At 40.8% G+C, this 15597-nt stretch overlaps 1 protein-coding gene across 2 annotated transcripts in view; it reads right to left on the bottom strand.

Annotated features, from left to right (window-relative positions):
- Positions 1-1197: 1197 nt before the first annotated feature.
- Positions 1198-15597, bottom strand: part of sema3gb (sema domain, immunoglobulin domain (Ig), short basic domain, secreted, (semaphorin) 3Gb) — an 81202-nt gene continuing 66802 nt past the window's right edge. Inside the window, exons 9-18 of one of the 2 annotated variants that reach the window (XM_060931976.1) lie at positions 14581-14695; positions 14404-14473; positions 14139-14283; positions 13678-13900; positions 13460-13548; positions 13269-13310; positions 10649-10806; positions 7691-7758; positions 7282-7409; positions 1198-4049 (exon numbers count right to left, since the gene is read on the bottom strand). In XM_060931976.1, coding sequence (XP_060787959.1) covers positions 3642-4049; positions 7282-7409; positions 7691-7758; positions 10649-10806; positions 13269-13310; positions 13460-13548; positions 13678-13900; positions 14139-14283; positions 14404-14473; positions 14581-14695 — 1446 coding nt within the window. In that variant the 3' untranslated portion in view covers positions 1198-3641. The remainder of the gene's footprint in view (positions 4050-7281; positions 7410-7690; positions 7759-10648; positions 10807-13268; positions 13311-13459; positions 13549-13677; positions 13901-14138; positions 14284-14403; positions 14474-14580; positions 14696-15597) is intronic. The other variant, XM_060931977.1, reaches the window with a different exon arrangement.

Below are 15597 nucleotides of genomic sequence, written 5' to 3'. Positions count from 1 at the left end.
TGGAAGAGCGAGCAGCACAATGAACACTCTCTCTCCTAGTTAAGATGCTCTTAGTGGTAAAAGGCTTTTGGGAAACCCACCCCTGCAGAATTACAGAGACATGCAGAACTGATTCCAAGTTGCACTGAAGCTGTTCTGGTGTCTCAGTGACACCCAAAACATTACAAAGACACTTCATGTTATCCCCTCCCCCTTTTCTTTGGTCACATCTGTATTTGTTCAAATATTTATTCATAGATCAAAACTTTATAGATTGTATGAACTGGATAAAAATGGCAGAACTCATTTGGATGCATTTAAATGGGAATAAGTGAGTTGAAATATAAAACACAAACACTTCATTTATACTACATTTTCCTCTAATAATTCATGATGGGGGCAGAGTGGTGGTATAGTGGTTAGCACTGTCACCTCACAGCAAGAAGGTTCTGGGTTCGAGCCCAGTGGCCGACTGGGGCCTTTCTGTGTGGAGTTTGCATGTTCTCCCCGTGTCTGTGTTGGTTTCCTCCGGTTTCCCCTACAGTCCAGGTTTGGCTAACTGGTGGCTCTAAATTGACCGTAGGTGTGAATGTGAGTGTGAATGGTTGTTTGTCTCTGTGTCAGCCCTGCAACGACCTGGCAACTTGTCCAGGGTGTACCCCGCATCTCGCCCATAGTCAGCTGGGATAGGCTCCAGCTCACCCGCGACCCTGTAGAACAGGATAAAGCGGCTAGAGATAATGAGATGAGAAGTTATACCTTGGGGCGGCACGGTGGTGTAGTGGTTAGCGCTGTCGCCTCACAGCAAGAAGGTCCGGGTTCGAGCCCAGTGGCCGACTGGGGCCTTTCTGTGTGGAGTTTGCATGTTCTCCCCGTGTCTGTGTTGGTTTCCTCCGGTTTCCCCTACAGTCCAGGTTTGGCTAACTGGTGGCTCTAAATTGACCGTAGGTGTGAATGTGAGTGTGAATGGTTGTTTGTCTCTGTGTCAGCCCTGCGACGACCTGGCAACTTGTCCAGGGCGTACCCCGCATCTCGCCCATAGTCAGCTGGGATAGGCTCCAGCTCACCCGTGACCCTGCACAGGATAAGTGGCTACAGAAAATGGATGGATGGATGCAATTCATGACATGAAATCATTAAATATGAAAGCAGTCTTCTTATTTTCTTGATATTTTGATAAATTCTTTAAAAGACAAACTGTTCAATAACAACAAGATGTTAAATAAGAACAAATACAGCAGTTTATTGTTATGATTATAAAACATCTATAAGTATTTCCAACCTCACAATATCATCATAATAAAATATTATTTATTACAAATGACCACGTTAACTTAAGCTAATAAAAACACAGTGAATACATAAGAGAATTATTGTAATATGCAGCCACTTGAGCAAAGATACAGAAAAACAAACATCATCTGTGTTGCATCCCACATTTCCTCGAAAAGCCCATATCTTTCACTATAATAACATTTAAATGACTGGAAACTATTACGGCTTGGACTTTTGTGCTAGCCCCCAGACATGTCTGTGCTTTCCAGCATATATATAACTGATGAGGCGTTTTGAATTTTGTCCATGTCCATAATCTTTTCATATAAAATGAATTTCAATAATGTTATTTTATTTCTTCCAGTCAATTGACAAGTTTACATTTTACATTTTCCCACTTATTTGTCAGTTTGAACTGCATTTAAACTTTATCTAAATCTTTCTCACGCTGAATTCATCATAGTGCCAAAAAAAAAACATGCTAGTGGAACAGACTATACCACCAGTTATTGTCACAACTGCAGAAAGAAAAAGAAACCTTGCACCTTTTTGCGACAAGCATCTTTGCAAGCCTGTATATTCTGGTCCTGTTAGTGAGTACACACAATAAAATCTGCTCTCCGCAGTCATATTCCACCACCAAAGAGGACGACGGCCATGAATATGTACATTCTTAAAATAAATATGTTGTGTGGAGAGAGAGAGGTTAGAGTTAAACCTTAACCAACACTCAAATACCTATCACTTCTATGTACATGTGTAATAATCATACACGTAGCCAAGCACGAGGGCTGCCTTTATACACAAGCACAAGACCACAGCTGACCACAGAAAACATCTACCACTGATATGCAAAAGGTGCAAAAGTTACGGAACTACTATTTTTATGTTACAAAGTTCAAATACGGCGTGTCTTATCTGGAAGATGCAACAATAATAAGTTACAGAAATTCCCACCAAAATATGGCCTGATTATGCAAGGAAAATACCTTACATAGTTGTCCCACATTACTTTCCCAGTCCAAGACTTTGTTTCATACGACAGAAACAAGTAGACTGTTCTATTCCCCTTGAATCATGTGCTTGTATTCATATGCAAAAAAAAGTACCACAGCCATAAAAGTCTATTTGACTCATTCATAACATTCTTTTTCTTTCTTTTTTTTTGTGTGTGAACTAGTGCTTCATTTTTTTTAAGCATTCACAGCTTTCTCTACAGTATTTATATTTTCTTCCAAATCCCTCTTACTATGACAGGAGGCTGGAGCAGATTTTGGTCCATACATCTATCTTGCTGGAACGTATCCCATCCTTCCTGTTCAAAACGGCGAACCTACAACCACCTCCAAATCCTAGTCGTTTTCTTTTATGTCTTTTTTTCACTAGTTAGCCTTTCGAGTAATATTTACTTTGAGTTACTTGGTGATAATGCCACTTAGGATTTTAGCTCTTGCGAAAATGGTTATAAACACTGTTTGCGATTAAATCGAATATATAAACAAATCATGACACTTGAGTTCAAAATTTGCAGCTGTGATTTGTCTGATGCAGACGAGCTCAAGAATACTTGCTACCAAAGACTGAAAAGGAACGCAACATATTTACCTTTACACATCCTGTTTATAAATCCCCCTTGGTCTTGAGAACATAAATATTGGTCAGCGTAATGCATGTCATAATTACATCCCAATCCAGGACCAAAAGGCTGCTTTTTGATGAATCGGCAGACGGCTGTGCCGTGAAACAGGGTGGAATCATATGGAAGTCCTGCACAGCATTTTTCACACACTTAGGACTCACAATCGTCTGACGCAACACAACAAGCTTTAAATACAAGCACTGCAAAGCAGCAGAGTTACACAACTGCAATGTTTATGATGGAACACTGATTTTTCTTTTAATTGTCACTGGTAAACAAAACAGACGAATCTTTATATACTTAATGCTGGTGTGAATCAGTTTTCTGTGTGTGTGTGGTGTTTTTGAACTTATACACTTACTACAGGCAGATGTGACTGATAATCAATGAAACCAGTAATAAATCAGTGTGTCGGTACAATGTATAATCTAGGTATAGCCTACCTGCTAAACTGCTAGCTCAGTGTATGCAAATTATTCCAAAACGCACTGCACTGCAAACTTGTAGACATGTAACTTTAGACAAGCCGAGCTGAAGGTACAGCACCATGCGTCTTACCCAATATCCAACATGCAGGGTAAAATTCCCAATTTGTAAAATACGTCTATCGGTTTTGACCTTGTGCATGGCCCCAGGAGATGAACATGACATGAAGCTTATAAACAGTTTTTAGTGATTCTGCCTGCTCATACAATGCACAGAACACAACCAAAAAAAGTGGCTTTGTGAGAATTTTCACTCAACATGATCACTGCACCTGCAGCTCCTCGGACTCTTGTTTCTCCGTATGCCTGCGGCTCGTGCGCTTGGGCTTGTGAGGCTGCTTCCAGTAGGACTGGCAGTACTGGTTGATGAGCGTCACCTCGGGGTGTGGGTGTATCTGGGCAGGTGGGGGCAGGGTTTGAGGTGGGGGTGGAGGAGGAGGTGGGTGGTGCTGCTTGTCGTGCTGGTGATGGCGCTCGGGATCTGAGGGGCCGTCCGGAGCTGTCAGGGCCTCCACAATCTCACGGTCAAGGATGCGCAGAGCTACACGGGCCACTGTGTGCTTGAAGTTGTTCTCTGTGGCCAGGCAGTGGTACAGGCCGGCGTCTGATTGGCTAAGGGATTTCAGCAGGATGCCATGAGCCGTCTTCAGGACATCTTTATCACGATTGAGCTGTGAAATGACCAGATTAAAAGGATAATTATTATTTCTATTATTCTGGGAACTGACAGGAAAAAAAAAATCAGCGAGCATCAGTGTCTAGTAAAAGAACATCTACTGTAGGTGATGATACCCCTTATATACAAGACTTCGCCACAACTCCAGTTGTTTTAACTTGCCAGAGATTTCCCAGCCAGTGACAGGCTCATGCTGCATCATGGGGCAGTGTAATACACACAGAGGAAAGCTCTACTTGCCCTCTCCTCAATGCAGGAGTTAGTGTTAATTGGTTAGTGTTGCTATGATTGACATCACAGAGAATTCCATCCCTCCCACCTGAGAACATGAACAATTTTGCTCCCTTGGCTCCCAGCTATAGATAGCTGTGGATTCATCAGGTTTCAAACTTACAATCTCCTGATGATGGCGTGACACTTTTCTGTTACACCAGGAGCAAAACTAGCATGTTTTCAAATTAGTTTATTATCATATTATCAGACTTTGATTATGTAATGCAGCTGCCATGGACGTCCTTGTGAATTAGCTATAATTATCTCTCATCTCATCTCATTATCTGTAGCCACTTTATCCTGTTCTACAGGGTCGCAGGCAAGCTGGAGCCTATCCCAGCTGACTACGGGCGAAGGGCGGGGTACACCCTGGACAAGTCGCCAGGTCATCACAGGGCTGACACATAGACACAGACAACCATTCACACTCACACCTACGGTCAATTTAGAGTCACCAGTTAACCTAACCTGCATGTCTTTGGACTGTGGGGGAAACCGGAGCACCCGGAGGAAACCCACGCGGACAACATGCAAACTCCACACAGAAAGGCCCTCGCCAGCCACGGGGCTCGAACCCAGACCTTCTTGCTGTGAGGCGACAGCGCTAACCACTACACCACCGTGCCACCCCAGCTATAATTATATCAATGATATATTTGCAGCCAAGAGGGAAGCGGCTGGGATGAGAGTCAGCACCTCAAAGTCTGAGGCCATGGTTCTCTGCCGGAAAACAGTGTAGTGCTCCCTCCAGGTTGGGCGTGCCCCAAGTGAAGGAGTTCAAGTATCTCGGGGTCTTGTTCATGAGTGTTGGTAAAATGGAGCGTGAGATGGACAGGCGGATTGGGGCGGCATCAGCAGTAATTCAGGTGTTGTACCGGTCCGTTTGTGGTGAAGAGAAAGCTGAGCCAGAAGGCAAAGCTTTCGATTTACTAGTCAATCTACGTTCCAACCCTCACCTATGGTCATGAGCTTTGGGTAGTGACCGAAAGGATGAGATCACAGATACAGGCGGCTGAAATGAGCTTTCTCCGTAGGGTGGCTGGGCTCACCCTTAGAGATACAGTGAGGAGCTCAGACATCCGGAGGGATCTCGGAGTTGAGCCGCTGCTCCTACATGCCAAAAGGAGTCAGCTGAGGTGGTTTGGGCGTCTGATTAGGATGCCTCCTGGGCGCCTTCCTTTGGAGGTTTTCCGGGCACCTCCAACTGGGAGGAGACCTCGGGGTAGACCCAGAACACGCTGAAGAGATTATATATCTCATCTGGCTTGGGAGTGCCTTGGGATCCCCCAGGAGGAATTGGAAAGTGTTGCTGGGGAGATGGACGCCTGGAATACCCTGCTTAGCCTGCTGCCACCACGACCCGACTTCGGATAAGCAGAAGAAAATGGATGGATGGGTGGATAATGGATTAGAACATTACACTATATAATCTTATAATAGGAAAAATTAACTTTCATCTTTTGGTGAACATATTTTTTGTACATTACTTATAAAATACATGGGCAATTCTTCAGCAGAGGCACCAAAATTATGAAATTATTAAGACTGCCTTAACTTGTCAGCTCAGTGATATTGCTACAGTATGGAATCCAAGGCAAAATGTACTGAAAACCATATTTAAAAATCATCACCCCGATTATAGCAATGTGGCTTCAGAGAAATCTTGGCTTGAATTTTAAGAAATGAAAGTTCAGTTTTTTTTCTGACGTAATTGCGTTACTGACTTTTCTTTCCTCATAAAAGATTTTGCGTTCAGAGTTAAACATAGCCAGTTTTTCGATGCTTTTTTAGAGTCAAACGATACCCCATACAGAGTGAAATTTTTATTTAATACCATTATCTTCAGTACTGCAACTAAAAATTTACCACATTTTGCTGTGAATGTAATTCAGTTACCGAAGAACTACCCACATGTACAGTTTCCTTTTTTTTAATTCAAAACCAGGGGGTGCAAACTTCCTTACTCATCAGCACACCAAACTGTTCGCTTTTACAGTGTCTTGCAAAAGTATTCATCCCCCTTGGTGTTTGTCCTGTTTTGTCGCATTACAAGCTGGAATTAAAATGGATTTTTGGAGGGGTTAGCACCATTTGATTTACACAACATGCCTACCGCTTTAAAGGTGCACACTGTTGTTTTATTGTGATACAAACAATAATTAAGATGAAAAATCAGAACTCTAGACTGTGCATAGGTATTCACCCCCTTTTGTATTAAACCCCTAAATAAGAGCTGGTCAAACAATTCACTTCATAAGTCACGTAATTAGTTGGTTAAGATCTACCTTTGTGCAATCAAAATGTCACATGATGTCTGTATAAATCAACCGGAGGAAACCCACACGGAGAACATGCAAACTCCGCACAGAAAGGCCCTCATCGGCCACGGGGCTCAAACCCGGACCTTCTTGCTGTGAGGCGACGGTGCTAACCACTACACCACCGTGCCGCCCACTCTCCAATTGTACGAAACAAAAATAATACACAAATCTTGCAGAAAACGCTGAAAAGAAATGTGTAGTCTTTACCTTTATGCCTTTTGGTGATCAGTTCATCTTCTGCTCACTTAACTATTCACAGTAACAGACATTTTCAGTCAGGGTGCCCAAACTTTTGCATGCCACTGTGTGCACACTCCAGATTTCTGTTTTTTCATCTTAATTATTGTTTGTGTCACAGTAAAAATAATTTTCACTTTTCAAGGTGTAGGCATGCTGTGTAAATCAAATGGTCCTAACCCCTCCAAAACTCCATTTTAATTCCAGCTTGTAATGCGACAAAACAGGACAAACACCAAGGGGGGATGAATACTTTTGCAAGCCACTGTAGCTTGTGCTGTGTCTGTGGATGTGCAGGCTGTAAGCAGCAGAAATCAAACTGTTGCACTTTACACCTGCTTTTCATAACTGAAAACCTTCCCAGAGTTTTTTCTGAGTGTTGATTTGAAATCTTACCGCTTTACGCTTGCCATTTTTCTGACAGAACCACTTCACAGTAGCCTGAGGAGACCTGGGCTGGCACTCCAAAAATGCACTGCTGCCCTCCACCCCAAACTGCACCGTCTCCCTTAGACGCTTCTCTACTGAGAGACAGGAAGAGATGCTTAAGCAGCTGATGCTATTCCTGGCTGTATTTTTGCAAATTTGCAAAGCATTTCACTGTAGCTTTTATATGCTGTGGCGTAATAATCAGAACTGGCATAAATGTATACTTTTTAGAGTTCTCTGCTCTACAAACTGTAAAAAGGACATGAAACACAGTGTGAGCAGTTACTTTCTGTAAAAAAAAAAGTGCAATCAAATAGATGTATCAAGGGATTTCTTGCTCTCTTATACTAATGCACTGATAATTACATGCACAAACCTTTCGAGTTGAAGCCCCTGCACTGACGTAACGGGTCGCCATGTTTGATATCCTGTCTCCTGCTTCTCCTAAAGAATTATCAACAGACATTTTCCATAACAAAAACCTAAAGCATGGTTCTGATCTTACACATACACATGCATACTGTTAAAATCACATGCATTAATGGATACATTTTCTGAGTTTTTTTAAACAAAACCTTGTTGAAACTAGAAGGGAACTCTGTAGAGTGCATACCTTCGCCAAGCCACATATTAGAATATCCAGATGTTTACTAATCTGTATCCAGATCAACATCAAAATCAAATCACTTGAACCTAGGATGGTACTAAAGCTCATCTCATCTCATTATCTCTAGCCACTTTATCCTGTTCTACAGGGTCGCAGGCAAGCTGGAGCCTATCCCAGCTGACTACGGGCGAAAGGCGGGGTACACCCTGGACAAGTCGCCAGGTCATCACAGGGCTGACACATAGACACAGACAACCATTCACACTCACATTCACACCTACGGTCAATTTAGAGTCACCAGTTAACCTAACCTGCATGTCTTTGGACTGTGGGGGAAACCGGAGCACCCGGAGGAAACCCACGCGGACACGGGGAGAACATGCAAACTCCGCACAGAAAGGCCCTCGCCGGCCACAGGGTTCAAACCCGGATGTTCTTGCTGTGAGACGACAGCACTAACCACTACACCACCGTGCCGCCTCACAAAATTAAATGTTACAGAAAAAAAAAGTTTGTATCTGAGCAACATATTACATAAGAGAGTACTTTTCAGATTAAAAAAGAAAACACAATGAAGGCTGCTGGGTTTTGGTGCAAAATTAAGAAGCGAGTGTGACAAAGTGTCCAGAAGAACTGTGGCTGGTTCTGGAAGATGCTCAGTAAAACCTACAGCTCATTTCCTTATCAAACTGCACTCATTGTACCTGAGACTACTATTTATTTATTTATTTATTTTTTTTAAAGCAAAGGGTCGTCTCACACCAAATATTGACTTTGTTTCATTTATTATGGATTACTGCTGCTGATAGTATTTTTTAATGTTGAAACATTTCATTCATTATTTTGGCCTACGGCATTTATTTACATGTGCCAAAGACTTTTGCAAAGTGCTGTACAGTGGTGCTTGAAAGTTTGTGAACCCTTTAGAATTTTTTATATTTCTGCATAAATATGATCTAAAACATCATCAGATTTTCACACAAGTCCTAAAAGGAGATAAAGAGAACCCAGTTAAACAAATGAGACAAAAATATACTTGATCATTTATTTATCGAGGAAAATTATCCAATATTACATATCTGTGAGTGGCAAAAGTATGTGAACCTTTGCTTTCAGTATCTGGTGTGACCCCCTTGTGCAGCAATAACTGCAACTAAACGTTTCCGGTAACTGTTGATCAGTCCTGCACACTGGCTTGGAGGAATTTTAGCCCATTCATCCCTACAGAACAGCTTCAACTCTGGGATGTTGGTGGGTTTCCTCACATGAACTGCTCGCTTCAGGTCCTTCCACAACATTTCGATTGGATTAAGGTCAGGACTTTGACTTGGCCATTCCAAAACATTAACTTTATTCTTCTTTAACCATTCTTTGGTAGAACGACTTGTGTGCTTAGGGTTGTTGTCTTGCTGCATGACCCACCTTCTCTTGAGATTCAGTTCATGGACAGATGTCCTGACATTTTCCTTTAGAATTCACTGGTATAATTCAGAATTCATTGTTCCATCAATGATGGCAAGTCGTCCTGGCCCAGATGCAGCAAAACAGGCCCAAACCATGACACTCCCACCACCATGTTTCACAAATGGGATAAGGTTCTTATGCTGGAATGCAGTGTTTTCCTTTCTCCAAACATAATGCTTCTCATTTAAACCAAAAAGTTCTATTTTGGTCTAATCCATCCACAAAACATTTTTCCAATAGCCTTCTGGCTTGTCCACATGATCTTTAGCAAACTGCAGACGAGCAGCAATGTTCTTTTTGGAGAGCAGTGGCTTTCTCCTTGCAACCCTGCCATGCGCACCATTGTTGTTCAGTGTTCTCCTGATGGTGGACTCATGAACATTAACATTAGCCAATGTGAGAAAGGCCTTCAGTTGCTTAGAAGTTACCCTGGGGTCCTTTGTGACCTCGCCGACTATTACACACCTTGCTCTTGGAGTGATCTTTGTTGGTCGACCACTCCTGGAGAGAGTAACAATGGTCTTGAATTTCCTCCATTTGTACACAATCTGTCTGACTGTGGATTGGTGGAGTCCAAACTCTTTAGAGATGGTTTTGTAACCTTTTCCAGCCTGATGAGCATCAACAACGCTTTCTCTGAGGTCCTCAGAAATCTCCTTTGTTCGTGCCATGATACACTTCCACAAACATGTGTTGTGAAGATCAGACTTTGATAGATCCCTGTTCTTTAAATAAAACAGGGTGCCCACTCACACCTGATTGTCATCCCATTGATTGAAAACACCTGACTCTGATTTCACCTTTAAATTAACTGCTAATCCTAGAGGTTCACATACTTTTGCCACTCATAGATATGTAATATTGGATCATTTTCCTCAATAAATAAATGTCCAAGTATAATATTTTTGTCTCATTTGTTTAACTGGGTTCTCTTTATCTACTTTTAGGACTTGTGTGAAAATCTGATGTTGTTTTAGGTCATATTTATGCAGAAATATAGAAAATTCTAAAGGGTTCACAAACTTTCAAGCACCACTGTACATATCTGGATTTGCGTCAAAATCTAATCAATGGTTCCTTTGCCCAGGGCTCACCTTTCGTCAAAATTTCATCAAAACCTGTTCACTACTTTTTGAGTTACTTTGGGAACAGACAAACAAACAAACAAACAAACAAACGGAGACGAAAACATTACCTAACATAACCAATAAAGGTAAACAGATGTTAATAACAGCATGTGCATGTTGAGAGAAAGGGACAGACCTCTTGGTGGCGGGGGTGAAAGCAGAGCAACTCTCTCCATCCCAGGCACAGTAGGGGTCTCTGGCCAGGCAACAGTCTGAGCAGGCTTTACCATAAGCAGGACACCGGTGCAAAGATACCTGGGTAAGTCCTCGTGCCGATGACACATACAGCTGTTGCTGTTAGCCATAACAGAGAGAAAGCCCATAGTCACACCACACAGACAGGCCAACGTGAAGACTGTTTCATGAAGGATTTATAAAATCAATTTTGTTCATTCTAGCCTAGAGTCATTAACCCTGTATGACTTCTGATTTCCTTCTTCTCTTTTTTCGCCTTTGACTCTGTTTTGACTTTTTGCCTTTCATGATATTGAACTATGCTTACTTTTTCACCATAGTGCACAATATTCCTCAATCAAAATGTCATCATTTTCAAACAAAACAAAAAACAAAAAAACCCAGAACCCCCCCCAACTCTTTCAAAACAAGGCACAGAGAATAGATCACTGCGCTAACAGAGTCAACAATGTGTGTCACAATAGTGTGATCATTAACAGCTGATAATAATTCACATTTTTAGCATTACATATATTCCTAACTATTCTATCCACATTCACTGGATATGAGCAATCATGCGTTCTGATTGGCTACTGTACTATCAGCTATCAGCTCATATACCGTGAGTACAGAAAAACAAAATGGCGCAGCGTGTTGCTGAACCAACCGAGGACGAAATAAAAACTCTACTGGAAAACAAAACCCCAAAAAATACAAAAAAAAAAAGCAACAAAATATGGAATGAAAGTATTTGATGGTAAGAATGTATCTTTTTTATTTTCTAGAATTATTATTATAGCCTTTTTCACAAATTGCTACTGTCATTTCGCCGGTTTGTTTACATTTGAAGCGGAAATTATTTTGTCAGACGTTTTGTATGAAGTTTTTAATTATCGAATTTGCAAAAAATAAAAATAAAAATGCTCCGTATCTCAAAATCCAGTGAATGTGGAGAGAATAAAACAGTTATTCCACTCAATCTTGTTGTACATGAGTTATCAGCTCATGTATGAGTGATTTCATGAAATAATTGTTAAATGTACTTATGCAACATAAGTTTGGAAGCGTAAGCAAAAGGTGTGTATAAGCTGGATACTTAAAGGGGAACTGAAGGCAATTTTTTTATTATCAAAATTCTATTTCTCTCATTTTATTAAATACAGGAATGCATTTTTGATAGCTATTTTGTCACTGCTATAGCAAGTTATGAGTGTTTGAAATATGCTCTGTAATATATCAGTCCATATGTCAAAGCAATGGCCGTAAACGAGATTTGTTGAGATCTGTGCGAGACATTGTAGGACGGAAGTAAAACGTACAGCGGAAATCAAAGTGATCAGTGTCTGCCAATGTTCCCTGTGTCTGAAATCGCTCACTCGTTCACTACTCCCTACATAAGGACTTACTATAAAGAGGATTCTATAGTGAGCTTATTGGTAAAATGAAAAAACGCTTTCGGACACTAGTCCGTCATGCTGGTATTTACGTCATTACTGTCACACAATTAAAACGTGCCAGATCAGGCGGCTGGTGGGTTTTCAACATAATAAATACATGCATGTATTTTTGTGATAAATAGCGCATTTCCCACATTGATAAATACAAAGTACCTGCAGCTTTCAGTTCTTTTAAATCAAGGCTGAATAATTTCTTCTTTGCCGCTGCCTTTTATTAAATCAAATTTTAAACTTTAAAATTTGATTTCTTTCAGCGCGACCGCAATGCATGATGGGATATATTGCTTTGGTTAGTGACCATCGGTTGTACACTACTTTTCGTGATGTATTGTGGGATACTTTGAGTGCACTATATAGGGTGTAAATAATCCTCACTAAGGTTTCGGACAGCACTACAAAATGGTGTCCCCACTATATAGTGTCCTATATAGTGAGTAGGGTTGTCAAAAGACGCGCGCGCCCTCTTTCAAATGCTGATGTAATCAAGCCGGAAGTTTTGTTTGTTTTGATAGCAATCAGGAAAGTTTGAAAAAAGTAGGCAGTAATCGTCATTTAAACTCGTTTTTGTGCAATATTTCGTTTGGAAAACAGTTTTCAAAATGGCGGCACTGACACCTGGCTGACACTTCACGTTTCGAAGTCCCGCACAAGTCTCGTGAAGATCGCGCGGATAAGCGACACCTGCCGTGGACCAAACGAACTAAATTCAACATGGCTAAAACCCGAATAGGCCGATAAGTATAATATTTAATTGCAATTAGTTGCCAATACGAGTCACGATACAAGGTTACTAAAACTGAAAACGTAATTGAATAACACGTTAATTAAGAAATAAAGCAAGTTTAAAAATGACTTCAGTTCCCCTTTAAAAATATTTCAGTTTCAAGCAAGTGTTTCAAAAACAAAAATCAGTTTAAATAATGGGTTTTTTTTAAACAACAAATAGTAAATTTGTAGAATGGGTAAATAGTTTTGTATAATTCATTTAAATAATAATTACAAAAATAATTGAAATAAAAGATTTACACTATTAGACCCTAATCTGTATTCAAATTATACTGTATATTTAGCTACTATATATGGTATTTGCAAAAAAAAAAAAGAAAAAAAGTCATAATCCCTTACCCTTTTAGAGGAAATTTTCAGAGTTTTCACTGGTGCCGGTGTCTGAAAAACATCAGTGATAGACATTCAGCTGCTGTGTATAGTGTTTCAGTTGCCACACTTAACATTGTATTGGGAAAGACTTCATCTTCAGTCAAAAGCTATTTTATTCATTAAAAAAAATTGTAGAATGCATTTAATGTTGTCTTTACCTTAAAAACTTCCACCTCTTCAAGAATGAGCTCTTCTGTCGTGCTCGTATCTTTCGGAAGTACAATCACCTTTTGGACTGTTCCTCTGTCTGTCAAGCAACAAGTCAGGAGCATCACTTCAGGGAATTTTTCGAATTTTGAAAAGCAAATAAAACTGAGCCACAATGTTTATCCTTGAATTACTTCGAATGATTTTCAGCATTTGTTTGAAAGTGTACCTGTTCCCAGAAAGAGCACCTCATATCTCCCATCCACAGCATCCACCATGTCCACAGCGATGGTGGTGAAGCGGTAGTCCACGCCTGTCCGCACCACCAGGGGGCGCTTGTGTGTAGGGTATATGGGATGGTACATAAGAGGATGAGCACGCACAAAGTTGACAGCTTCGTCAGAGAAGGATTTGGTGCTGTGGACTCCGGGAGTAAATGTTCCTCCAGGGCACTGGGTTTTGTCAGAGAGAAGAAGAGCAGATTTTAACCATTAAACCTCCAAAAGCACAGCAAAAACATCTTTCAGAAGTTTAAAAGTGAATAAAAGATTATACACTACAGTACTACTAAAGTCCAGCATTTTAAATGACTTTGAATGATTTTGAGGTTTAATAATATCCCATCATGGCTTATAATCAATCTGCTGCTCAGGATCACATTGTATGATTATTTTCCACATTGGCACTCACTGTCCCGGGGCGTGGGTAAGGAATTTTTCCAGTGTAAGGTGTCCACTGGTAATTGTGTCCATGTTTATGAGAAAAGGGTCCATTAAAGACATTTCTGATGTCAGACATGGAGTACACACATACTGCCGAACCTTTAAACACAGACCTAAAAAGAAAGCGTGAGTAAGAGAGTCTTATGAACTGTCGACGTTTAACAAGTTACACAGGCCACTGTGACGTGATGATCTGAAAAGGTGCAGGTAATAAATTCCTGCTCAGTCCTTACCCAGCAGTGGAGAACAGAGCATACACCATGGGATTGCGTTCATCATGAGTCCGATGAATGAAGACGTCCCCTGAACATAAAACATTTATCTATCGCTACAGTGGATCCAGAAAAGCAACATCTCATACCAACACTCAAGAAAAAAAACGAAAAACCAAAATGCACGGTCTTACTTACTTAGTTCATCAAAATATGTCTCGACTCCATCCGTCCCAATTACAGAACAGACCAGACGTGCCTTCAGGAAAGTTGTCCACTTATTTACCAGCGACCTTTGACCCCCATCATCATTCTAAGGGAAAAAAGACAAGGATAAGATATAAGGTATAACTTCTCATCTCATTATCTCTAGCCGCTTTATCCTTCTACAGCAGGGGTCACCAAACTTTTTTCTCTGGGGGCCACATTGTCGTTCCTGACTGTGATGGGGGGCCGGGGTCGGGTCAGCTATATCACATAGAATTGTATAACCCAGACAAATATGACCACCAGCAGGCCTCATTGTGTAGTAGAGATTAATAGCCTGGCACGGCCATCCCCACTACTGTATCCATACTACTATATCAACACTTGATTCCTGGCACATATTTGTTTATCTTTACTAGTGGTTTGCAAAAGTAGTAATCAAGTCTTCACACTTTGTTTTAATTTGAAATACCACAGATATTGCATTTATTTATTTTCTAATAAAAATAATATCAAAGCTGTCAAGGTAAGAAACATCTGCCTAGTTGAGGTGATTGACACTGACAAAGGTGAGTGGAAAATTATAAATTGTAGGTAAGCCTGTTGATATTATTAATAATATTAATAATAATTGTATGCAGCACTTAATAAAGGTCAAATAAATAGGCCTATAAAATAAATACATTTAAAAAAAAACAGTGAAATTATAATAATATGAGCAATAGATCACAGCAGTTGTGCTGTGTCCTGCACGTCATTGCTCTCATCCATGGCCAAAGCAAAAAACTCGAATTCTGACGCTTTTTCATTCAGCTGGTCATACACGTTGTCCCCCAAATCTTCGGTTCGCCTGGTCATAGTAGGTGCGGAGAGACTCACCGCGTTGAGCGCATCCTTCTTGTCGGGACACACCTCCTCGGCCACAGCAAGCATGCATACTTTAACAAAGTCCCCATCAGTAAACGGCTTTCCATGGGTAGCTAGTAGGTGAGCTACCTTACAGCGAGC

Source organism: Neoarius graeffei, chromosome 10, assembly GCF_027579695.1.
Source record: "Neoarius graeffei isolate fNeoGra1 chromosome 10, fNeoGra1.pri, whole genome shotgun sequence".
NCBI lineage: Eukaryota > Metazoa > Chordata > Actinopteri > Siluriformes > Ariidae > Neoarius > Neoarius graeffei.
Note: the sequence above shows the minus strand (reverse complement) of the source record. Positions and strands in the feature narration are given on the sequence as shown.